At 46.3% G+C, this 24,207-nt stretch overlaps 1 protein-coding gene across 2 annotated transcripts; it reads left to right on the forward strand.

Moving 5' to 3' along the window:
• Positions 1–3,945: 3,945 nt before the first annotated feature.
• cdca2 (cell division cycle associated 2) lies at positions 3,946–20,610 on the forward strand. 2 transcript variants are annotated; one of them, XM_056592157.1, is made up of 14 exons: positions 3,947–4,594; positions 4,833–4,983; positions 5,189–5,325; positions 5,421–5,565; positions 11,615–11,766; positions 13,846–13,990; positions 14,468–14,787; positions 15,050–15,101; positions 15,361–15,429; positions 15,876–16,027; positions 16,346–16,414; positions 16,646–16,720; positions 17,339–17,498; positions 18,426–20,610. In XM_056592157.1, exons 2-14 carry the CDS (start codon positions 4,836–4,838, stop codon positions 19,244–19,246), a joined length of 2,445 nt encoding a protein of 814 aa, XP_056448132.1. In that variant the 5' UTR covers positions 3,947–4,594; positions 4,833–4,835; the 3' UTR covers positions 19,247–20,610. The 2 variants fall into 2 exon arrangements, with proteins under 2 accessions (XP_056448134.1, XP_056448132.1); XM_056592159.1 differs by lacking the exon at positions 16,346–16,414 and having other exon boundaries at positions 3,946–4,594.
• Positions 20,611–24,207: the final 3,597 nt, after the last annotated feature.

Consider the following 24,207-nt stretch of genomic DNA (forward strand, 5'->3'; position numbering starts at 1 on the left):
ATTTGTATGTTTTTCACTTTGTTATTCCCTCCCCCTCTGTGATGAAGGCCACCCCGCATCCTACCTTTCAGCTTTCATTTGTTGTGAGGAGGTCAGTTTGATAGTTGGGGGTCTTTTATCTCTTTCGACGGATGGCAAAAGTGTTCTACTAGCGGTCAGTGGCGGCACCCGCTCTGGCTCTCCACCTCTGTCCCTCCTCCACCCTGCTCCTCCAGCCCTACCCTTTAACCCCACCCCTGGTGTGTGTGTGTGTGTGTGTGTGTGTGTGTGTGTGTGTGTGTGTGTGTGTGTGTGTGTGTGTGTGTGTGTGTGTGTGTGTGTGTGTGTGTGTGTGTGTGTGTGTGTGCTTGGGTGTGTGAGTGCTTGGGTGTGTGAGTGCTTGGGTGTGTGAGCATTTCGCAGGGCCAGATTGTGAGGGCAGACACTAACAATTCCCCGCACACTAGCCTTCAAACACACATTTAGGGGCACAATAAATTACAAGGGCACTGCAGAAGACATTTATTAGAGACTATGTGAAATAGGGAGCTGTCTGCAGCTTGTTTTTGTTTAGTTTCTTTTCCTCTTCGTTCCTTACGAGACACGTACCCTCCTAATAGAAAAAAAAAAAACAGAGAAAGAGCCAGAAGGTTATTCGAAGGCGGCTCTGAAGGAGGCCACTAACTGCACACCTTTTAATTTGAAGCCGGGCTGACGTTAAGGTGCCGGCCTGCGTCAGGAGAATGTAGGTGAGTGCTCAGCACTGCGACGGCTGTGGATGTCTTAATAAGTGCTTTATACTTTGTTTGTCTGGAGCCGGTGCTTTCACTGCCAAAGAAAGGAGCCCTCCTCCACCCCCTCTCCCGCCCCCACACCACCAACCCCACCCACCTTCTCCTCTTATTGCATTCTCATGTTGGCCCGAGGAGGGACCGTTCAAGGACCAGAGTGAGTGTCTCCCTGACGGGAATTAAAGCTGGATCACGACGTGACCCCCCCCCCCTTCTTGACCCCTTTTTGTTCCTTTACCGAGTCCCAGAGACTGCCCTGGGGCCACTGTGGAAAGACAGAGGAATGGATGAGCACTGTTAACACACACACATACACACACACAAACATACACACATAAACACATGCATACACACACACACACACACACACTCACACTCACACTTGCACACACACACACACACACACACACATTACAGTTTCATCAATTGACAGCCGATGTTGCAGTAGGTTCATGTTGACAGTCTGATCCATACAGGACCCAGTACTCCATGGCTTCAGGCCGGATCAGAGGGGATCTAAACCCCAGATGGGCTCTGATATAGGCTGTGCCGTGATTCACATGGAAAGATGTGAAGCTAAAACCTGTTCTACAAAAACATACTTTTGTCAGCTTTTTTTTATTCCTTACTGAATGTAATGTAAAGAACTCAAGTAAGCAAGAAAGAAAGATACTTTGCTCTTCAAACAGCGGTGGAAATGTCAAAGACTTTGACGACTTTGTTCTGATAACAATAGACCATACGCTATGATATGTCTGCCGAGATGACCTTCTCCGAAAGGACTGAACACTACAGTGTTATAAAGTCATTCTGTGCCTGATCTGAGTTTTTGCTCCCAAAGTGTGATGACACGTTTTTTCAGTTTTGAATCTTCTTCCAGAGACTCTTCCGTCAAGGATGACGGGTGGAGCCCCCCCAAAATGCATGGAAAAGATGGATGTTCCTTTTTTTTTTATTTGCCCAACCATGTAGACTGTAGAGACAGCGAAAGAAGATGTAGAATATTTAGATATGATCCCAAAGGTCAGAGGTACCCTCGCGATCTGAGCATCCTATTCTCTTTGCATGATCCTCGTTAAACATAGAACTTTGCATCTGTCATGAAACCGCCTTTGGTGACCCATTTTATTTTCCCGGACTTGGATGGACATTGATGTTTGTGAACACTAATGTTCTGACTTTGAAGAAACAAAATATTTTATTGTTCTAAGGTTGTACATTATGTTAACGGTTCCCTCGATATTTTCCTTTCATCGTGCCTCTTCACCTTTTGGATAAGCCAAAGTAGACTGCAGTTGCTTCTCGGCGTTTAGGTTTCTGTTTAATATGAGTTGATTCTAACTGATTATGTACGTCAGCCTCAGTCGTCCGTCCACTTTGTAAAGCTGAGCTGACGTTTGCAACCTCTCTTTGAATTTCAGCTGGGTTTCTTGTCAAAGAACATAAACGGTTTCCTGTTTGCTTCCTGTTTACATTTCCTTACACTAATATTGCTTGACTCCAATTCCTTATCTTTATACCAAATTTCTGAAGTCTAATCAAAACAAGCAGCATTTCTCAAACCAAATAAGGACTGTCCTTTAAATTGAAAGGATGTAGGACAAGCCCCTTTATTAGAGAGATCACAGAGTGCCCTCATTGCTCACCTTTTCAAAGAAGAAACCTCAAAGCAGCAGCCTTCACTGCATTTGCTGTTAAGTGCAACAGTGGTCCTACCTGGTTTATATGAGGTTGCATCTAAGGATAATTGAAAGAAATATGATTAGGCTTTTTTTCATATTTTGTTTTATGAAAATCAACATAGTAATTGTTTTCAAAGGGTAACAAGCTCGAAAAAAATTGCATGTGTGATGTTCTTTATCTGCTCGGTTGTCTTTGGTTAATTTAATCTTTGCTCGCAACGATTTCTCTGTCACACAGCTTTAAGTGTCTGTTGTTTTTTTCTTTTATTTTTGCTGTTTTAGTATGTATTTGTCTATTATTCGCTCCATTATTGCTTGTCGGATATTTGTTTTTTTATTTTTAAGTATGTTAAGTAACTTATTTCGCTTGTACAAACATGTTGATATTTATTATCATTGTACATATGTCCTTATTTTTTATATGTGTATATATACACAAATAAAATTAGAGATATACTCACTTTGTGTTGGGTGGTTTGATTGGGCTCATATATGAATCAATTGCGCACGTATTAATGAAACAAAGATGTTCGATACTGACTGAAATCTATTCATTGTGCTGGTCTAATTAATAACAAACTTGAAATGAATGGATTCTCTTTTGATTAAATATCATGTAATTTCTACATTTTGGGCTTAAAATGTGTGGCTGTTTGGTAAGGGACAGTAACAGAAAGGTCCAAAATCAGGGCTTCCAAAACATGCCCATGCCGCCATGACCCACCTGTGGAGGTGTGGCCAGGACCCACCATTTTTTACCGTTACATCTCAAAAGGTGAGGTGATTTACATTAACCCATGTATATTATTCCTCAATAAACGATTCCCCTTTTAAGGCGAGTAGGCCCTAGCCTACAAATGTTTTGATCCAACGACCCCCTTGGTACCATAGTGCAACCCACAGTTTGAAAACCTCTGGTCTAAAAGATAGACATTAGGCCTAAATGTACGAGTAATTCAACATTATTTGTCAGTATTAATTGTAATAATGATATGGGTTGATTTTATTTTGCTGTTTGCTTCTGGCGTCAGGCTAGCAGAGGGCTGAATAATAGCCCTTTTTTTAAGACCCCACAAAATGATGGTTTGATAACTGAATATCTTCGACATTATTTAAAAATATATATATAAATATATTTACTGGCAAGGATTGGTACCTTTAATTACGCTAGCAAGTTGGATCAAAAACAACTCCCCTTCTCTATCTCTCTGGTTAAATCGGAAGTGTCACAGGGACATCTAAAACGTAAGAAGACCAAGCTGTGAAGAACGGAGGCACATTTTATTTGACCTCCATGTGCCCAGCTGAGCCTCCCATACCGCTTTCACTAGGGAGTTTCTATGAGGTTTAGAGGGATAGAGAGAGAGTGTGTGTTTGTTTGTGATGTAGATACGAGTGTAGATAGAGTGAGGTACGATGGTGATTTGTGCATTAGTTCAGATAAATATGACCCATGTTTTGCACAGCAGCTGGGGTGGCAGCAGTAAATTAATGGACAGATGGGAGACCTGAGTCTTGATGTTGCTATTTAGTACAAGTAACTCGTCACCAAATTTAAATTATACCAGATAAGCCATGTGGTGTTAACAACTCGTCTGGATGACTGATTTGGACAGATGATCAACTGGAGGAACACAGCAATGTGTTCCTGCTTCTATATCTTTGTTTACTAGAGGCGGAGAGAGCAGATGGAACTGAAAAAGTCACAGAATGCATTTAAATATTTATGTATTTATGTCTGCCCTTCCATCCATGCATTGATTACTGTTCCAGCCCGTTCAAAACTGGCATCCCATTTTATTTTGTCCCATACTGAAGTCAACAGTAAGACGATTGGACGCCGAAAGACACGTGACGCGTTTCTTGCTATTCTATTGGTCAGTTCGAATTAGACGAGGGCAGACCTGCATGAACAAAGTAGGAGGCTAGTTGGCTAATGAAACTAGTTTTGTTTTTTCCATTTATCTAAAATCGTAACGTTATCACTTCTGAGAACGTTCAAACTTTCATCAAATCAGACCAAATGGGACCTAGTGTGGTTGATAACACTTAATAGCGTTTTACCCTCCTACCCTTTCGACGTATTCATATTTTTTAGCATTTTTTACGGTTCGCTGTTGAACGCGTTGACCTGGCTTGGAGGTTTGTTTCGCAAAGTTCATTCCTACGACGTATAACAGTTACATGTTCTCTCACTCATTTGTTCTCATGATCACTTATTTAACATTGCATAAGTCAGATAACTTAAGACGGAATGTATCCACCTGCTCCGTAAACTGTAGTCGACTGCGTGTAACTGTACTTTTGTGGTTAGGCGTTAACAGTTACGTTCAAGTTGTTTTGACACGGTTGGATATGGATTCCTGTGTGTTTCATGCAGAACATGGCCAGTCCAGAACCGAAGCAAGCTGAGGCTGAGGGACCTTCAGTGCTGTGCGAGACCCCTTGTCCTGTGGACTTCTCTCAGTTCTCCCCTTCGAAATTTGGCATCTCCACCCAGAGTTTCACCCCGTCATCTTCGAAAAGCAAAGGTAACGTTGATGTACTTGTGAACTGTGCCTGTGCATTTTCGCTCGAATGATGAACTGGTTATTGATGGAAGACGAATCCAAAGTGTCAAAACTAGAATTTAGCCCAAGCACATACAATCTAGATATAACGCTTGCCCTGACGGTATAGTCGGTGATGTTCCTCTGTGACTCCAGTTATGACAGGCCAACATGGTTGTCGCCCTAGATAAATCCAAACTATCCAAGATAAAGTCTCTGCGAAGGTCCTCCATCGGTGCCCGGGGCTCTCCAGGGACCAATAGCCTCATCCACTTCATGGCTCAGCACAGGGCGAAGACCCCTCCGGTTTTCAAAACCCCAGAGGTAAGACATCACAGACGCACAGGGTAAGCTTGGTGCGTAACCTCCCTAATCGTGTCAGCCATGGATCTCAGAATGTCTCTTTCCTCTCCACACAGGCTTTCAAGAGGAGTCCCTTCCCAATCAGAGTGTCGTCCACGCTTAAGCTGAAGATGGCGTCTTTCCAGAGCCTAATGGATGTGGAGGATGTGGAGGAGGGGGAACACTGTGATCCAGGGGCCGGGCCAAAGCAGGATCTGTCTGGTGAGGCTGACTCACAGGCCCTGAATGAATGGGTTATTTTGCATTTGGATACAGTAACTATTTGCAGAAATGTTACATCTATATAGTTTCCAGATGTGGTTATTTTTCCGAAACACTCACACACACAAAATAACTTTCTTCATGCTGGCATTTCTTCATTCTGACATGCACCAGGTGAAAATCTCATACTGTAGCTAGTGATGCACTGATTGATCAGCCAATTTACACTTTAAACATGTGATCAACTTTAAATCTGTCAAATGCTGGATCCAATGACGTTACTGTGAATACCAATACTGATATATAGAAAAGGGGTGATACCCCTCCTAACTTTGTGATACCTTTTTTAGTACCGTTGTCGTGCATGAGCGTTATAATGAGCGATGTTGTATATGAAATGCGGCGCCTCACGTTAGCTATATACTATAGTTGAATCCTAACCCTCGGACGTGGGTATTAAATAAATCGTTGCTCAGACGGAGCTCAACCACACACATAGCCTAGCGTTACACTATATGTGGCCGGGAAGCCTAACCCTCGGATGCGGATATTAAATAAATCGATGCTCAGACGGAGCTTCACCTTCTATACGTTTCCACACACATAGAATACGGTTCAGAAAAGCTAAATTTCTCTCGGACCCCGCAGTCAAACGCTGCCCAGATAGGAGACAGCTCCTCCATCCGCACAAACCACGCTGCCGGTGCCCCTTTTTTCTCTAAATTGGAAACTGATTTAAAAGTCACATCTCTTCTGTTAGTTTTTTTGCAACGCAATGGTGTAACGAGCTCCCTGCCAATGTCAGCACCGCAGAGTCGCTCACTAACACAATAGAATCAAGACTCACTTGTTCAGTGTTCACCTGCATAGCCTCCCTTCTTACCCCCCCCCCCCCACTGCCCTTCCTCCTCGCCTTACTGTTCTAAAAACAACCCTCTTACACACTAATTATATGTTTCTACTTCCTTGCACTTAAAAATAGTCCATGGCATTGGGTAGCATCTTATCCTAGCTATAATTTTATACGGGGAATGGGTTATCCTAGCAGTTCTAATTGCTTGGCCCCTGTTCTATGAACGTCCTTATCATACAGACCTCAACAATTATTTCTTTCTCCGGACACAGGTAACTCGCTTTGGATAAAAACGTTGGCCATAAGTGTAAAACGATGGTAGCCATAGTACTTTAATGTCAACATAGTTCCTACAATGTGAAGAAATGGCTTTCCTGAAACCTTTAATTTATAACAGCGCTTTTTGAAACTGTCCTTTGCTCTGCCTGTGAATATTGATACCTGCTGAGCATATCCCATGTGAAACTGTTACATTCAGTGGTGGGCAGAGTAGCTAAAAAATGTACTCAAGTAAAAGTACTGTTACTTTAAGATTATAATTACTCAAGTAGAAGTAAAAGTACCCGTAAAAATAATTACTCAAGTAAGAGTAAAAAAGTATGCAGTGAAAAGACTACTCAAGTACTCAAGAGTAAAAGTACTGAGTTTCTCCGATTTATTTTTTAAATAAACAGAGCAACACAAACGGTACAAAATAGACACCAACAAAATATAAAACAGCAATGTTCAAATAAAGATAATGTAAATAACATCCTTTTAAATAAAATAAATAAGGTCTTTAAAAATAAAATGTATAACCCTTGAACTAAAACAATTAAATCTTTGCAAAATAGTAGCCGCATAGTAGCCTGGGTGCTTTAAGCATGGAATTCCCTGTGGCACGTTAACGTTTCGGGGGGCGCCGGGTCAACGTCGCAACCAATTCGGTTTTGTCTAGAGGGGAGTAACTGCGCCCCCTCCCGAAGTGGTACAGCCCAGGTCGGCCTTGAACTGCGATTGGTCGGAAAGACGTTACAGCTATTGACAACATTAAACTCTCATGCAGGCTCGAACAGAGTGACACACACACACACACACACACACACACACACACACACACACACACACACACACACACACACACACACACACTTTTTCACCCACTCCGTATCCAGCTTATTTTCCCAACTCTCCCGATTACCACTCTGCGTTGTGCGTGCATCCGTGCCTGTGCAGGCGTTATTCAATTGCCTCTCGGCCGCTTTTACCTGCGATCTCGTCCTTTCGGCCATCAGCCAACCCTCATGACCATAGGTGAGGATAGGAACGAAGATCGACCGGTAGATCGAGAGCTTTGCCTTGCGACTCAGCTCTCTTTTCGTAACAACGGTGCGGTAAAGCGAACGCAATACCGCCCCCGCTGCTCCGATTCTCTGGCCAATCTCACGCTCCATAGTACCCTCACTCGCGGACAAGACCCCGAGGTACTCCTTCACTTGGGCTAAGGAATATTCACGTGATAGAAATAGATCTCGCATGTAATAAAAGAAAAGATCTAAAAAAACAAAGTAACGAACGTCACGTAGCCAAATGGAACGGCGTAAAAGTACCGTTCTTTTTTCAAATATTTACTCAAGTAAAAATAAAAGTATGTTGCAATAAAACTACTCCTAAAATTACAATTTATCCAAAAAGTTACTCAAGTATTTGTAACAGAGTAAATGTAGCGCGTTCCTACCCACCTCTGGTTACATTTGATTATACGTTGGCTATAATCGTGTTACATTTACATTTAGGGCATTTAGCAGACGCTTTTATCCAAAGCGACTTACAATAAGTACATTTGTCATAAGAAGTGCGACAATATATCGCTGCCGGTACAGGAAGGATGTTCAAGTGCAAGTACAACAATTGCTAGGCTAACCAATTCCCCGTGTTACAGCAATTATAGCAGCTACTGCAGTTGCTTGCTACACAGTTAAGTACTATAATACATTACAACACAATACAATGTTGCTACACAACATTGATACACAGTTAAGTACTATAATACAATACAATACAATACACAACGGTGGCAGTTGAGTCTTGAGCCTTTTTCGGAAGATAGTGAGCAACTCTGCGGTCCTGAGAACGGTAGGGAGCTGGTTCCACCACTGAGGTCCCAAAACCGAGAAAAGTTGTGACTTTGCTAATCGACCTTTGCTAGCTCTTAGCGATGGCGGTACCAGACGTCCAGCTGAGGTAGTTGAGCGGAGGGATCGAGCTGTTCCATCGACTGCCTTGTATGCCAGTACCATCGTTTTAAATTTGATGCGAGCTACTACAGGGAGCCAGTGGAGGTCCCGGAAGAGGGAGTCACATGGGAGAACTTCGGTAGGTTGAACACGAGGCGTGCTGCCGTATTCTGGATGCGCTGCAAGGGTTTAATCGCAGAGGCAGGAAGTCCAGTCAGGAGTGAGTTGCAGTAGTCGAGGCGGGAGATGACCAGTAGTTGGACTAGAAGCTGAGTTGCTTCCCTTGTGAGGAAGGGCCGGATTCTGCGGATGTTGTAAAGTGCAAATTTGCAGGATCGGGCCAGCGCAGTGATGTTTGCGGTGCAGCATAACTGATTGTCCAATACCACACCCTGGTTTCTGGCAGTAGGAGAAGGAGATATAGTGATGTTCTCAACGGTGACCAGTAAGTCCATATGTGGGCTATATTTTCCTGGGATTAGGAGGAGCTCGGTTTTGTTGAGGTTAAGCCTCAGGTGATGCGCAGTTGTCCAGGTGCTGACGTCCGCTAGACATTCCGATATGCGTGTTGCAATCAGGGCATTATCAGATGAGGGGAAAGAGAGAAAAAGCTGAGTGTCGTCAGCATAGCAGTGATAGGATAAGCCATGTGATGTAATTACAGAGCCCAGAGATCTGGTATAGAGGGAGAACAGAAGAGGCCCCATTACAGAGCCTTGAGGGACACCAGTTTCAAGCGTGCAAGGTTTGGGCAAGGAGCCATTCCATGTTTCGTGATAGGTGCGGTTCGTCAGGTAGGATGTGAACCAGGAAAGAGCAGATTCAGCAATGCTCAGTTCAGCAAGAGTGGCAAGGAGGATCTGGTGGTTCACCGTGTCAAATACTGCGGACAGGTCGAGGAGAATGAAAACCGAAGAGAGGGACGAGTCTCTGGCAACACGGAGGGACTCAGTCACCGCGAGGAGAGCCGTCTCAGTGGAGTGTGCCTTCTTGAAGCAGGTGAGGGTCAAGCAGGTTGTTAGATGAGATATAGGAGGACAGTTGGTTAGCAAAGTTCCAGTGTTTTAGAGAGGAATGAAAGAAGAGATCGCGGTCTGTAGTTCTGGATGTTGGTGGTATTAAGAGTTAGTTTTTGAGGAGAGGCTTTATTCTGGCAGTCTTGAAAGACGCTGGAACAATGCCTTAGGTGACGGAGGAGTTGATAAGTGAGGTGAGAAATGGCAGGATGTCGCTTGAGTCATCCTGGAGGAGAGAGGAGGGTATAGGGTCAAGGGCGCAGGTGGTGGCATGGTTAGATGTTATTATTCTGTTGACCTCGTCAGAGGTGAGAGGGATAAATTGGGTAAAGACAGAGGATGGGAGGATGGAGGCAGGGATAAAAGAGGAGCTAATGTCCTTTACTTTCTGGGTAAAGTAGGTAAAAAAATCATCAGCAGTGAGGCAGGAAGGAGGTGGGGGTGAGGGAGGATTGAGGAGGGACGAGAACAGGGAAAACAGTTTCCTGGGGTTTGAGGCGGAGGTGTTGATTTTGGTCCGGTAGAAGGCAGATTTGGTTGTTGACACAGTGGAGGTGAAATCAGAGAGAAGGAAAGGCTAGTGAGATAGATCATAAGGACAGTCTGATCTCTTCCATTTCCTCTCAGTTGCTCGCAACTTTGTTCTACAAGTCCGCAGAGGTTCAGACAGCCAAGGAGGGGGGGGGGGGGGGGTGAGGATCGCGCTGGTCTGGAGTGGAAGGGACAGAGGGAATCCGAGGAGGATAGGGAGGATAGCAGAGTGTCTGAAGATTCCTCTAGATAGTTTAGAGAATCTTTCGATGGGAGGTAGTGAAGACAGAATATTAGGTCGAGCTGGTTCACGGCCCTGTGTGTGGGAGGGGAAGGGGATAATGTTAAGTCAAAGGTGGCGAAAAAGTTGGTTAGTTCAGGTGAGTGCAACTTCTCTGGCAGGATGTTGGAGTCGCCGAGGATAACGAGTGGTGTGCCATCCTCAGGAAAGCAGCTGAGGAGGGCATCCATCTCGTCGTAGAAGTCCCGAGAGGACGTTAGATCACCACAATGGAGAGCTTGATAGGAAGGATGACAGTGGGTGCGTTTCCATCCCCCTAATTTAATGCAAACTTTGAAGTATCTAATCAGTAAACGGTGATGGAAACACCAAAATTCGCATCAGAATCCTCTAATTCGCAAAAAAGTTGATCCGCTCGCTTGAGGTGGTTTTTGAGAAATGCGAAACAGAGTAAATTCGCAAAATGGGAGATGGAAACACATTTTGCGAATCAGCTGTGACGTAGCAAACTTTGAACACACAGGACTGACAGTCTTTCCGATTTCCGCATAACGACCGGCCATAGCAACCCTGCCGACATCAACGTGTACCGTCATCACCCTATTCCGCTCCAACCACTTGATGGAAACGCACCTAATTCGAATTACTTTTTTGCGTACTTTCTAAAGATTCGCATCACCTTTTTAGATGGAAACGCAGCTAGTGGCAGCGTGCAGTTCAAACGAAGATCTGGCCAAGTGTTCTAGTGGAAGGACCTGGTAGGACCACATGGGAGAGATGAGGATGAGTCCGGTCCCGCCTCCTTGCCCAGATGGTCTAGGGGTGTGCGAGAATGAGTAGACAGTGGAGAGGGCAGCAGGAGTACCAGAGTTCTCTGGAGTGATCCAAGTCTCTGTCAGGGCCAGGAAGTGAAGGGTCATGAGGGACGCGTAGGCTGAAATCGAGTCCGCCTTCTTGACCGCCGATTGGCAGTTCCGGAGTCCTCCCATCGGTGCATCCTTACTTAAAACAATAATCACCATTGGTAACTTTCAATAAAGGACTTTAGTTGATGGTAAAGTTAAACCCTAGCCATGTCATTTACTGCCTCTTGATAACATCACACTACACTGTGTTTTCCCATTTCGCTTTTCAGCTGTTGTAGTAAAAAAACGACCGGAGTTGTTAATGAACAGATTTATGTTGCTTTCAGATGGAGGTTTGGACAGCGATAAGGAGAACTGCTCACCGAGGTCCGTACCGAGCAAGAGGAGGCGAGTGGGGGCCCCGGGGCTCTGTGTATCTGAGATTAGCGGGGCCAGCTCTCCTATCTTACCACACTTCAGCGGCCAGGCACACCCAGAGGTAACCCCTGCTCTAGTCACGTTCTTCACACGCTGCCGCTCTGAATCATTCTGCCCACGGTTGTATTTCTGGCTGGTTTTCAAACTCTTATTTTATTTATCTACGGGTGAGAGCCCTTCATTTGAATGGTGGTGCTTTCCAAGTAAGTGGAACTGGGTGGCATCCCTAGAAAAGTAGTAACGAATTGATTGACTGATGGTGACGCTCTGCTTTTCTTTATCCAAGTTCCGCTGCTAAGTTGAACTTTCTGACTTTCTGGGAGTTTTTTGTTGTCGATTCTCGCTATGGATTTTGAATAGGAGCAAGTTATTTATGTGCTGTTTTTATATGGTTGGGTTGTTTTGGTATTTTTCCTTCTGTATTATTGGTAGATGATGTCTTTCTGCATTGCTGCATAATTTCAGATTTCATGTTGAGCAGTGCTGGTATATTTTGAATGTTTATAAATAAACATGGGTTGGGGTAAGAGAGGCTTGTAGTTTTGGTACTGCTTTGGCATTTCATATTTATTTTTAAATCGGCTCTTGCAAATCATGGACTGGTTGCTGGTGGATTGCCCGGAAGCGTGATCTCGTATGTCATGGTCCACAGCCATCCTTCTCCTATCAAGAGATCATTAGAGGTTGTTTTTTTCGGAAACAATGGCAGTTGTGAATGGTAGCTTCGAGTCAAACATGAACATCGTTAAAGTGATCCATTACTCATTGAAAGTCAGATTTTTACTGTGGTTTCAGTCAACCAATTATAAATACATGTTTTATTTTTGTTTGTCTGACGCAATTGTTGTTGATTGGATGAACAATCTTGCTGAAGGATAAATGTAGTCATTTATCATTTTAAAACGACCCAACATTTGCTCTGGTAACTCGTCACATAGGTCACTTATATTTAGAACTAACCAGTCCATTAATTGTGACTGTGAATATGAATTATAAAAAGTAAATGGACTACACAAATTGAACCATAAACGGGTAAATAATCACTCTGTACCCTTGTGTGATTTGCATGTGACTGCCCACACAATAATCAATGGATATGTGTCAATGGGCAAGTTTCCTCCAACAGCAAAATCACACTGTTCAGTGTGATTGTTCTGTTTCATGTGTTAGTTTCCTAGGTGTTGGTGATATTATTTTCAGTGGTTAATTACAAACGCTTTTTTCTTTCACAAACTTTAAAATATTAGATATGCTCAAAAAATATGTGGGTAATTAATATTTTTCAATATTGAGCATTTCGAGGTTCCTGATGTTTGATCCAAATCCTCAGATGCTTGCGATGTTGTCGGATGCATATTTAGGGTTCCCGTTAAATATTCTGTTTGACTTAAAGCTAGCAATGTAGTGTGACCTTGTTTGAAATGAATGTCTTTGCAATTACTCTGTAAAACAGTTTTGACCTTCTCCAATACAAGCACTAAGTGTGCTCAAATTGCTCAATTCCGATAAAATGGGCTGCACTCTTCAAAAGATCTACTTCAGTGAACCCATTTCCCCCTTATACAGTCAACCTTAGCTGAGGTTTATAATTGGTGGAAATCCTTGGATTAATGTTCATGTCCTCTGAAAGAGCCGTATAAAAAAGAAAAGCGGATGTTCAGTGTACAAGTGTGTATGTTGATGTGTAATTATGGGCGAGTGTGCGTCTGTAAACAAACCAAGTGTAGCCCACCCTCCCCACAGCCTACAGAGATCAGGTCTCTGTAGCAGCAGGGCCTGACACAGCTGCTGTCGTCTGTTCCTCTTCTGGCTAATTAATTGTCAGAGAGAGCTGAGACTTTCCGTTGCACAGTAAAGCTGTGAATTAACATCAGCTCGGTGGCCCTACACCCGTCATGTATGTTGGGGACAAGGGAGGACTGTCACGCTGCCTCCCGGCCTTTTGTCTGGAACGTCTTGAATACAGATACGACATGCGCTCGCAATGCAGAACGCCCCGCAGACAGCCCGAACCGAGGAGAACACGAGGTGCAGCCAGCGATGCCATCGGACCTTTTACCGTCCTGATGATGATCATATACGTGTCGTAGGAACAGAGATGACTCACACTTCATCTTTTCCCTTTTTTCCCTCCCGAAAGGAAACGTCCTTTGAAGTCCAAAGCACCAGGACGCCTCCGCCGTCAGAGCTCGCGGAGCTGGTGGCGGTGGATCTGCCGGCCCAGCAGGCACTCTCCTTCCCCTCATCGCCTTCCAGCCCGCCCCTGCTGGAGATGAAGCCCTTCGGTAAGCACACAGGACTCCCTCTGCCTTTCATCTGGGCTCTGGTCCCTGCCTTTGAGGCTTGGCGAACAGAGCGGTGTGCACTACAAATTTGTGGACGGCCGCACACAGGAAGAGTGACATTTTAAGGATCCTATCGCTGTGTATAGGTAACTGATAGATGTCGAGGTGTTAAATAAGGGCGCTATCGGCTTGAGCACATTCAAGTGTTTTTAAAGGGCGCTATTTGGCTTAAAGGATCTATTCGTATTTATTTTACCATAATCCTGTTAATATATAGCTCCGCGTTGGGTGGCCTTCAGCAAAGCCTTTATCATTGTAGATTATCAAAACAATCTTTAAAAACAGATGAAAAAAGCGTTTAAACCATTTTCCCAAACCCAGCCTTTGTGAAAGAGTGTCTCTTCAAGGTCCTTCCAAGGCGTTCCTCTATGCCGCTCGGCGTGTGTGAAGAGCACTGACACGCATCTCTCTCTGCAGTGGTGCCGTCGGAGGCAAACTCCACCCTGAAGAAGAACAAGAAGCAGGTGCGCTTCGGGGGGCCCCTGACCCCGGAGTTCTTCGACAAGAACCTGCCCCCCAGCACCCCTCTGCAGAAGGGCACCACGCCAGCGCGCGCCGAGCCCCCGACCCCCGGCCCGGGCTCTGGGCTGCGCTCGCTGCTCAAGACGCCCCAGCGGCCCGCGGGCTGGACGCCGCTGCCCCAGCCGGCCTTCTGCAGCCCCACCTTCGGGGCCTCGCCCACGCTCTCGTTCTCGCTGCAACGGGGCGCACAGACACCGGAGAACGATTGCGAGAAGGTGCATGGTTGTTTTATTTAATTACCTTTTGTGCAGAGCGGTTAAACTGGTGAGCGGATGACAATATGCCATGATGTACTGATACTTCTTTATTCGTCGCTTTCATGGCCTTGTTCTAACACACATTAGTGATATTATTATTTATGGCAAACCGTTGCTGCATGTTGGGTTTAATCCAATCACAGTTGTCCATGAGAAATGACATGAAGTCACCGAAAACGGAGTATTTATTTTTCTACCCTCATGTGTTTTTGATGGCTAGATTGTGTTCCCTTCCCTGGAGGAGACGGACTTGCCATTTTTAACTGACGAAGGTTAGTTCGCACCTGTGATGCGCCAAAGAACACCACTGGGTTTCTTTATCCATTTGCTCAGGGTCAAAACACCATGGTTACTGCTTGGTGCATTCTATTAATCTTTTCTCTCTCCGTCTTCCTTTTTCTCTTGTGCTCTGTCTCTGTCTCTGTCTCTGTCTCTCTGTCTCTGTCTCTGTCTCTGTCTCTGTCTCTGTCTCTGTCTCTCTCTCTCTCTCTGTCTCTGTCTCTGTTTCTCTCTCTCACTCTCTCACTGAAGATGTGTTGGTGGTTCAGCCTTTGGACCTAAACCTGGCCTTCCAAGAGTCCCTCACAGATTCCCCGTCAGGTGACTATTAATTAACATCTATGATCCCCCTCTGCCCCACAACATATGTATGTGGACCTCCCAAAATATTAACTAATTCATGAAGTGGTTCATGTTCTATTCAATAACAACATAACTTGTGGGTTGCAAAACCTGCTAGTGTGCCAAGCGCACGGGCATATCCGCCTTCCAGCTTCCTAGGTTTGATTCCTACCGTCCTGCGGTCCTATGCACTACGTGTCTTTCCCTCGCTCCTTCAACCAACCCAACTGTCCATTTGAACTTCCTTCCAGTCCAAGTAAAAAGCCATCAACCAATCGACCCTGACGCTGACATGCCAACACACCCATAGTGTCAGACTCACAGCTTGTTATGTGTTGGAATTCTTGAGGTTGGCGTGCCAACCCGAGCCCTCTGAGCTCCCGGTCACTGCCCCATGCTGTTGCCAAAGCGTATGCCTGCCACAGGTGGTGCTGCTGCAGCAGAGTCCGGGGCCCCACCCTTGGAAGACCCTCAGGCCCCCCCAGAGGAGCCCCTACAAGCCCAGCTAGTAGGACCTGGACCTGAACCAGAGACCGCTGTCGACGCCCAGGCCAGCTCCGACACGCCAATAAAAAAGGTACCACATTGTCCCGCAAGTCCAACTGTACTCTCCTCTCTGCCGCCATTTCTATCCTGCCCGTCGAAAGCTTTTTATTTATCTCAACAAGACTTACTTTCAACCATTTGATATTGGTCGTGTTATTTTTTTCTCATATTTTATTAACTTTATATATTTAATAGGAAGTGACTCGGTGTCTTAACAAGCGCTATATAAATATAATATACATTACCGGCTGGGGCCTAATCATAACACTGTGGCAGCCCCCTCTAATTGCCTCCAAGCCTGAGAAGTCTTTGTTAATGGCTTTTCTTTCTTTCTTCCCCCCCCCTCTAGGCAAGGTCAGAAGCATTACCCCCTTCTGCGATCCCTGCGCTGGTCAACTGTGTGAGGCAGAAGAGAAAGGTCCACTATTTATAATGCCTCAAATGAAACGGAATCCTCGAAATCTCATTTCGGTGAAAATTTACCGAGAAGTGAATTATCTCGCCATGATTGGCCCCCTTTTGATATTCGCACAGTACGTAGATGGATTACAAGGAAGGAAGTGCGGGGGGAAAAAAGTATTGTAGTGTGTGTGTGTCTGTGTGCGTGCACTATGTATCGGATCCTGACGGCAGCTCTCTGTTCCCTCAGCTACCGACGGAGAAGACGGAACCTGTGAGGCGGTCGTCGCGCTCCGCTGCCAAGTCGGGCTGCGGCAAGATGCAGGTGAGTGACGCGTTTCGTTTTCCCCTTCTCTTCCCGCACTTGGTTTCTCTTAGTGGCGTGGTGTCGCGACGCGTAGCGCCATTGTGTGGCGCAGCCCAGATTACGGTGGACACGCAATTTTTGTTTGACGGTACCTCGCCTGCCGTAATTGGCTCCACACTTCCTGCCTCCGTGCCTTTTAAATTTTGCGTATGTGATCCTGCACAGGGGGGGGAGAAGAATGGTTTATTGTCCTCCCGCGACGCACTTATTATCCCACCATTTTTGAGTCGATCATTTGTCAGCCAATGGAAGTGTAAAGGTGCCTTCACACCAAGAGCCGAGCGAATATTCCTCTGGCATAACTCTGTCGCCGCGTGCCATATACTTTTGTGCTTCGGCATCAAGCCAAAAATCTCGGTAAAGTTCAAATATTTCAATCCGAGCTAATGACGAATTGGCACCGTTTGCGTGAGTAGAATTTGTTTGTCGGTGCCGTCGACGCCGCCTGCTCGGACAGCTGAGGAATTCCCACCTATTCCCACAGTGAAAAGATAACCATTTAAAGAAGTGAATGAACAAACTGAGGTAGCGGTGTCTGTTAGAGGTACTGACCTGGCTGTCTCTCCTCCTCCACAGAAGGACCGAGGGTGGGGGTCCAAGGTGGTGGACCGCTCCCTGTACGGCCATAGGGAGTACGCTTCCAAGAACCCGGCCCTCAGTCCCATCAGAGAGGGCCTGAGGGGCCCCAGCCCCTCGCCCTCCCCGCAGTCGCCTGGCAGCCGGAGGCGGAGCATAGGTAACCCAGGCAACCAGACAGCAGGGCCGAAGGTCCCCAGCTCTCATAGCGCCCCGCGTTGACGGGACCGTTCCAATTTGAGTTAGAAGGTCCCTCTTAAGCACCTGCTTGGTACCTAATTAGCGCAGAATTAATTGCTTTCTGAGGGCCAGAGGGCAGATGCTTCTGTCTCATTCAGAAAGCATCTGCCCTCCGGGACCAAACACCAGTTCTCCCACATACAAATGCCGCTGGATACAGATGTGTGTTTCAATGCACAGCAGCTTTGATTACGCAGAGTGTGCTGTTGAATAAATAAAAATACAATGCTAGGGATTTACTCAGAAATATCAAGTGCTCCCGGTAAACCAACAAATCAATAGCCGTAGGCTCACCATCCTTTTCAATTTGAATTGCGATAGTGGGTCTGTAAAAAAATAAATATGGAATAACATCCTGCTGTTTTCTGCGGCAGATGGCAGAAGACTTTTTCTAATGGAGAAAAATTGTGTGAAATGTAGCCTGATTTGTGTCCACTGATATCACCTTAAGTCCAAATTGGCGGTCACGGTGCTCCAGCACTGATGAATATGAAATACATTGTGCTTGAAATTTGTTTTGGTGCCTCGACTCAAGCCAAAACTATTTTATCAAAGCTAGGCTTCTTGATATAATATCAATAAAAACGAATATATAATTATTTTACCCTCCCATTTGACAAGAATCCACTTGTTGCTGTTTACCAATGAATGCTTCTGTGTTGAATTTTCTATTACCATTTAAATTGAAACATAAAGAATATATTTCCAGCAAAACGTCCATTAAAAGGCTTTTTGAAGAGGCTGTAGTTCAACAGACATGCCTCACTGGTTCGCTCACAAGTTCCCTACCTTCAGTGGCAGTCCGTCTTTACCCATCTACATACTCTTCCTTCCCTCACCCAAACAGTCACAGGCGAGGACCCGGCCTGTCCGTCCTCGCCCACCTCCGAGCCAGCGATCACCAGCCTCCCTGCCCCTGGCGGGGCCTCTCCGGCTCATCTCACCCAGAAAGAGGACACCACCACCAGCAGCAACACCACAACACCACCCTCGGACGCCCCAGCCGACGCCGCCATCCCCGACCAAGAGGTCTCCAGCTCGGGGAGGAAGAAGAAGAAGAGGTCCAGCGGGCCGGCCAAGGAGCCGGCGCAGCGGCGGCGTAGGAAGGTCAGCGTCCCCGTGGATGCCTGGCTCACGGAGGAGCCGCAGGAACAGCTGGAGGCCACGGTGGACGGGCCTGGGAGCAGCGTAGCCGAGACCATGAGTGGGGACGACGATGCGCAGAGCGGCCAGCCTCTCGTCGAGGACGGAGAGAAGGCAGAAGAGGAACAAGAGCCAGGGAGCCACACTGTTGACCCCGCTCCCACTGCACCCTGTCCGCCTTCAGAGGGGGAAGCGGTGGGAGGAGCGGGGAGTCGCGAGGAGGAGACGTCGGCCCTTGAGCCAACACGAGAAGAGGCCCCAGTTGAGCTGGCACCCTGGCAGATGGCCTTTACACTTGAAGATGTGTTCAAACGGGCGCCCGCAAAGGAGCAGCGCTCGGTCCGTCGGAGTCTGAGGAACCAGCGGAACAAGGAGGAACACTGTGGCAGCGGGGTCTCGGGGCTGGCCTGGCTACCCAAAATCTCCCCGGAGTCGCTCGGGGTGACCCGGCGCAATGCGCGCTGGAAAAACCAGGGCCGGAGGGCCAGCGCTTCCCTGGTCCTCAAGACCCCACTCAAACACTGAGGCCTATTCCCCCACTGCCGGAGCTCCATTAGTCCATTAGGAACATTTTTATGGGTATCCATCCTTTTAATGGAAAACTCCCTGTTTTTGCTGAAATAAAGGCCATGGCTACCCAAACCTACTACTTGGTTTCTTTTGTTACTGTGAGCCGAACTCGGGGGGGGGGGGGGGGATTCGCTAGATGCCGTCCGTAATTCTCCCCTCTTACCGAACCAATCAATAGACGGGAGAGTCCAATCATCTCAACCGACCACCGCCGCCTTCCAATCAATAAGTCTCCACTCGTGGTAATCACTGTGCATCTTTAGCCCTCCAGAGCTATGGGATCACCTCCCTCCCTGCCTCTTTCTCTGGGTCAATACCCTGCTTGTACAGAGATGGGTGATTAGTGCCTGCAGAAGTATCTATGCGGTTGTAATAACGTTCAGATTTACCTCATACTTAAGGGATGCTGTGAAATTGGTTCTTGAGTTATCTGTGCTTCCACCGCCTTGTTTGTGTTGTTTCTGTAACCAGGCCGGCATCACTTTGACATTTCTACTTTTACATTTATAGCTATTCTCCTATTGTGATTGCATTCTTTGATTGTTGGAGCTCCTCAGCCCACTTCCTTTCGCTTTGGATGAAATTGTATATATACCTCACTATCCTTTTTTTCTTGTGTTTTTTGTGTATTCTTATTGCCGAAAGTGTTACATTATTTTTAGACTATGCAAGTTACAATATTTTAAAACGGCAACCAGTAAGCCTGTCAATGATGGGTTAAAGTAATTGGGAATGACATGTTGGCTATCATCCAGCAGAGGGCCCCCTCTGTATAGAGTTACTCTCGTTCCCCGATGTGTAAACCCTCAAACGTGGGTTTAAAATTTCTGCTGTCATTCCCGTACCAGACTTTTCACTTTGAATTGACTGAAATGAGTGGCCTTGAACTCGGGGGACTGTCTGTTCACAATTGGCCCGTGTTTCAGCCTCCTTCCATCTGCCAGAATGCCGTGAGACGACTAGAGACTTTTGCTATTCAAATTCAGAAAGAAGAAGAAAAGCCAGCAGGTATGATGCATGAGTCTAAAACCTCCCTTTGCAATCAACTTTGAGTGAGTTTTCTCAAGGTCACCCCAGCGGTGCACACACCCGAAGTACCTCTACTCAAATCCTACAAAATGAGTGATGGATGGCCATGGCCCAATAGGCCTACCTGTGAACGATACAGGGGTTACCCAGATGTGGATCTTGGACTGGTGGGGTTTTATCGCCATCTAGTGGTATAATTGTAACACGGCAAAGTACATTTTCTTCTCCATCTCGAGCTTCAAATTGGACATCTAGACATTTGTACAGAAAATAAACAAATTTTAAATGCCCATGCTGTTTAAACGTGTTGTGCTTATTCACGAAGTATTGAACAAGGCTTTTCTTATTTTCCTGTGAACAACCTGTTTGATTTCCCCATGATGTGCTTTTGGGATTTTTTTTTGTTTCCCGGTGTAGAGCTATACTGCAGCACATCTAAAGTGTGTGGGTGTGGGTGTGTGTGGGGCAGAGCAAGCAGGGGTGTGAAACCCTCACTCTGGTCCCCGGTAGACGGGCATAGTGAAGACGGCTTAGCACAAGAACAATGGGGCCCTTTGACCAAAACGACGCCCCTAAGACATGTGGCCTCCTGTCACCGTGGCAACCCCCCATGGGACAGGGAGTGGGCTGACAGCTGGAGAGGGGGACTTCACAAAAATGGAGTCCATTTCTTTCCACTGCTGCGCCCCAGCTCTACTCCATCATTGCGCTCCTTCCTCCTCTCTCTCAAACCATGTGTGTGTCTATGCTGTGGGTGTTTTCTCTTTGCAGCCCGGCGCAATGAAAATTAATTTGATTGACCTCATGGGTTTTTGCATTAAAGCCTCTAATAAGTCTGCGGCTACAGAAGAGGCACAGAGCAGTGTAGGACGAGGGGCAGTAAATCACACCCGTATAATCTATCTCTCTAGTAATAACTACGTTCATTGATCTGTCTGATAAATACAGGCTCTAAGCGCTTAGATTTCACACTCACTGCGCAGTCAATTTTACGCCTCATTCAAAACCGGATGAGGATTTTCTTTTCTCCGGTGCGGAAACAAAGGGGCCGTATATGTGCAAATGTGCTGCTTTGCACTCGGTCTCTGTCTTTCAATTAGTTAATTAGCGCTGAATGGTATTATGCGATCTGGTTTGGCTATCATAGGCAAACCAGATTTCTCTCTCTCCCTCTCTCAGCTGTAGACAACACCAGACACTCCAGCTCGTAAACCCCGATCCTTATCTCTAAATCCCTTTATTCTCAACATGAGTTTAGGAGAATGATTGGCCGATTGTAGAGCTATAATACTGTCTTTACAGCTTCTAAAGGTTCAACAGGTACTGTGCGAAACAGGAGTGTGGTGTAGCACTGGTGTTGCCTTGATAGTTCTCATCTTCCTTATGGGCATTTGTTGTTTATTAAAAGTACTTTGGATTAACTTAATAAAAAACAGCTGAGCCGATTATGTGAAATCCAGGAAGTTTTCACTGTACTTTTAATATTGGGTCTATGGTACAAAGCTAAATGATGGCAAGTTCATTCTTTCAGAGGGCTTCATAGTGAACCAGCAGAAACCATGAGAAGGTAAGCAGGATATCTGAATGCCACAATACCACAATAGCTGCATGGTGGCACAAATCCTATCATTCTGGGAAGGTATTGGTGGGATGTGATATGATGACATGATAGTGGGGAGGCTAAGGAGCTATAAATTCCTGCCAAAAGGAACTGGGTTTGATCCCCAATGACTGTGGCACAATTGCATATCTAACATCACAGTGTCTTTAGATGAAAGTGTCCACTGAATTACTAAACATTTGTAGTACCGGTAACGGGAGAAGGACATCTGTCACATGACGCCACTGCGCGTTGCTACGTTTGTTGATGGTCAAACAATAAGGTGTTTTTGTGTTTGTGTCTCTGGCCTTGATGATGTGAGCTGGCCATAACTTGCCTGCGCAGTGCTGCAGGGTGTCCTGGCTAAGGCTTGTCCAGACTTGATGTGCCCTGGGTGTCCTCCCCGCCTGAGACAGAGCCCTGAGCATGACAGTTTAACCTGTAGCATCAACAAGTTCAATGCGTTTAACTGTTAGGAACATTTTAATGATTTTATCCTCGTCCTACAGACTCTCACAGCAATCCCGACTTGCATGGAGCCAAAACGCCAAAGCTATGTGCGATGGGTTCACAAACCATGTTTAAATTATCATTGCCATAAATACAGACAGCTCAGAGACGGAGAGAATAAATACCCTGACTTACTTCAGAAAGACAATCATACTTTCACTGTCTTCAAACACTTTGTCCTCCTTTTTCCTTGCTTTGACACCCGAGGTTGGCTGTCAATAAATAGCAGGTTGTTTATAAAAGGACATTTAAAAATTGAATAAATACGAAAGTCAAGCCACAGTCACAGCACGACGTGCAAGTTATTGACCACCAGGTGATGCCTCCCACACAACACGCACTCATTTAATCAATAAGAGCTGGGACAGCCTGTGCTTCACCGGGGATGGGGATGTTCCCGCTGTTAGTTTGTAGCCGTTACTTAATGCTGGCATGAAGGTGCGACATCTCCATCCATTCTGTGCCGTAGGGTAAACCTACAGAACCCTGAATGACCAGCTGGCTGACTTCCTGACAGGCCCGCGTTCGCCCTCGTCTGTCTAACGTAGGTCCCACTGTGAATAATGAGCTAGACAGATGTGGCAGAGCTGTGATAAATAAACTGTTGTTCCGGTTGTTGAGTATCCAAAGTAATTATCAATGACCTGCATGTACCCTGTGTGCTGCCAGTGAGATTAGATGGCTTTCAGGTCCCTCATTGCACTTAGCATGGGATGTTGATGAGTCTCTTCTTGGGGTCAGGAATTAATTCACAGCCCCTAGGGGCTCGACTATTTGCGGTCTTCGGGGGGGGTAAAAGTAAACTGGTGTGTGGCATCTGACCTTGTGGAGGCAAGGTCGTAGGAAGTTTGACTCCATTGATCACTCTGCAAGGACTAGAGTACCACGGTACGGCCATGTAGCTCACCGCGAACGCCAAATAACACAGTCGTGAGGTTGTATGTTGCTGTAGGATTGTGCTATTTTCTGAAGTGCCTCTTTTTTGTGAGTGTGTCTATGTGTGTGTATGTGTGCGAGCCCATCTGCCTGTGTTATGGATGGGGGGGGGGGGGTGAGAAAGTGAAACTCTTCTCCCCGTCTCTCACATTCCAGCAAACTGATTGTTGAAATTGTACCTCCGCCGCAATAGGGGGCAGTATGTCAGTCTATCTAGCCTTGGCCAGGGAATGTTCCCCCATGAAAGTGGTATGGCCTTACTGGCCTTGATTGGTCCACCTGGGACTCATTCCTTGGCTTTAAGGGGTTTCACTTCAGCAGGTGCCGGTTCAGGTGCTGTTCGTACAGGTGAAGGCCTCCGGTCAGCCTCCCAACCTCCCTGAGCTGGTTCAGCTGCATCTGCATCGGGCGGCGTCCAGTGCTACTCCTGCTTGGACGCCGCCCGCTCCAAGAGCTTAAGCACAGCGGTTAGGTCAGACCACTCTGGCGGGTCTCCGCCCGATGCTTGGTCCCCACCATTGCCGTCTTAAAGCTCTTCCTTATCCATCTCCAGTAGAGACTCTGGACAGCGTCAGTTCCATTGTGTGCCAGATTCGGCCTAGCCCTCGCTGTCCACCTCTTCCTCGTCTTCCCCCTCATCTCTCCAGTTTCTTAGTTGGCGTCACTGATCCGACCAGTGCCACCAAATGTGAGGAACCAAGCCGGTCACCCCGATTATTTGGGATACGGACTCACTGGACCGGAGAGTGTGGACAAAAACAAGGGGTGGCAATTCCGTTAGGGTTAGGAAAAATGAGTGAAGTTTTATTTCCTTCAAAAACAAGTCCAAAAATAAATAAAC

This window comes from Gadus chalcogrammus, chromosome 6, assembly GCF_026213295.1.
Source record: "Gadus chalcogrammus isolate NIFS_2021 chromosome 6, NIFS_Gcha_1.0, whole genome shotgun sequence".
Taxonomy (NCBI): domain Eukaryota; kingdom Metazoa; phylum Chordata; class Actinopteri; order Gadiformes; family Gadidae; genus Gadus; species Gadus chalcogrammus.

Excerpts from the sequence above, each read along its gene's own strand:
- cdca2 (XM_056592157.1), top strand. The coding sequence starts at position 4,836 with ATGGCCAGTCCAGAACCGAAGCAAGCTGAGGCTGAGGGACCTTCAGTG. Across the intron at positions 4,984-5,188 it reads GTCATCTTCGAAAAGCAAAG|ATAAATCCAAACTATCCAAG; the intron begins GTAACGTTGATG and ends TTGTCGCCCTAG. Across the intron at positions 11,767-13,845 it reads GCGGCCAGGCACACCCAGAG|GAAACGTCCTTTGAAGTCCA; the intron begins GTAACCCCTGCT and ends CCCTCCCGAAAG.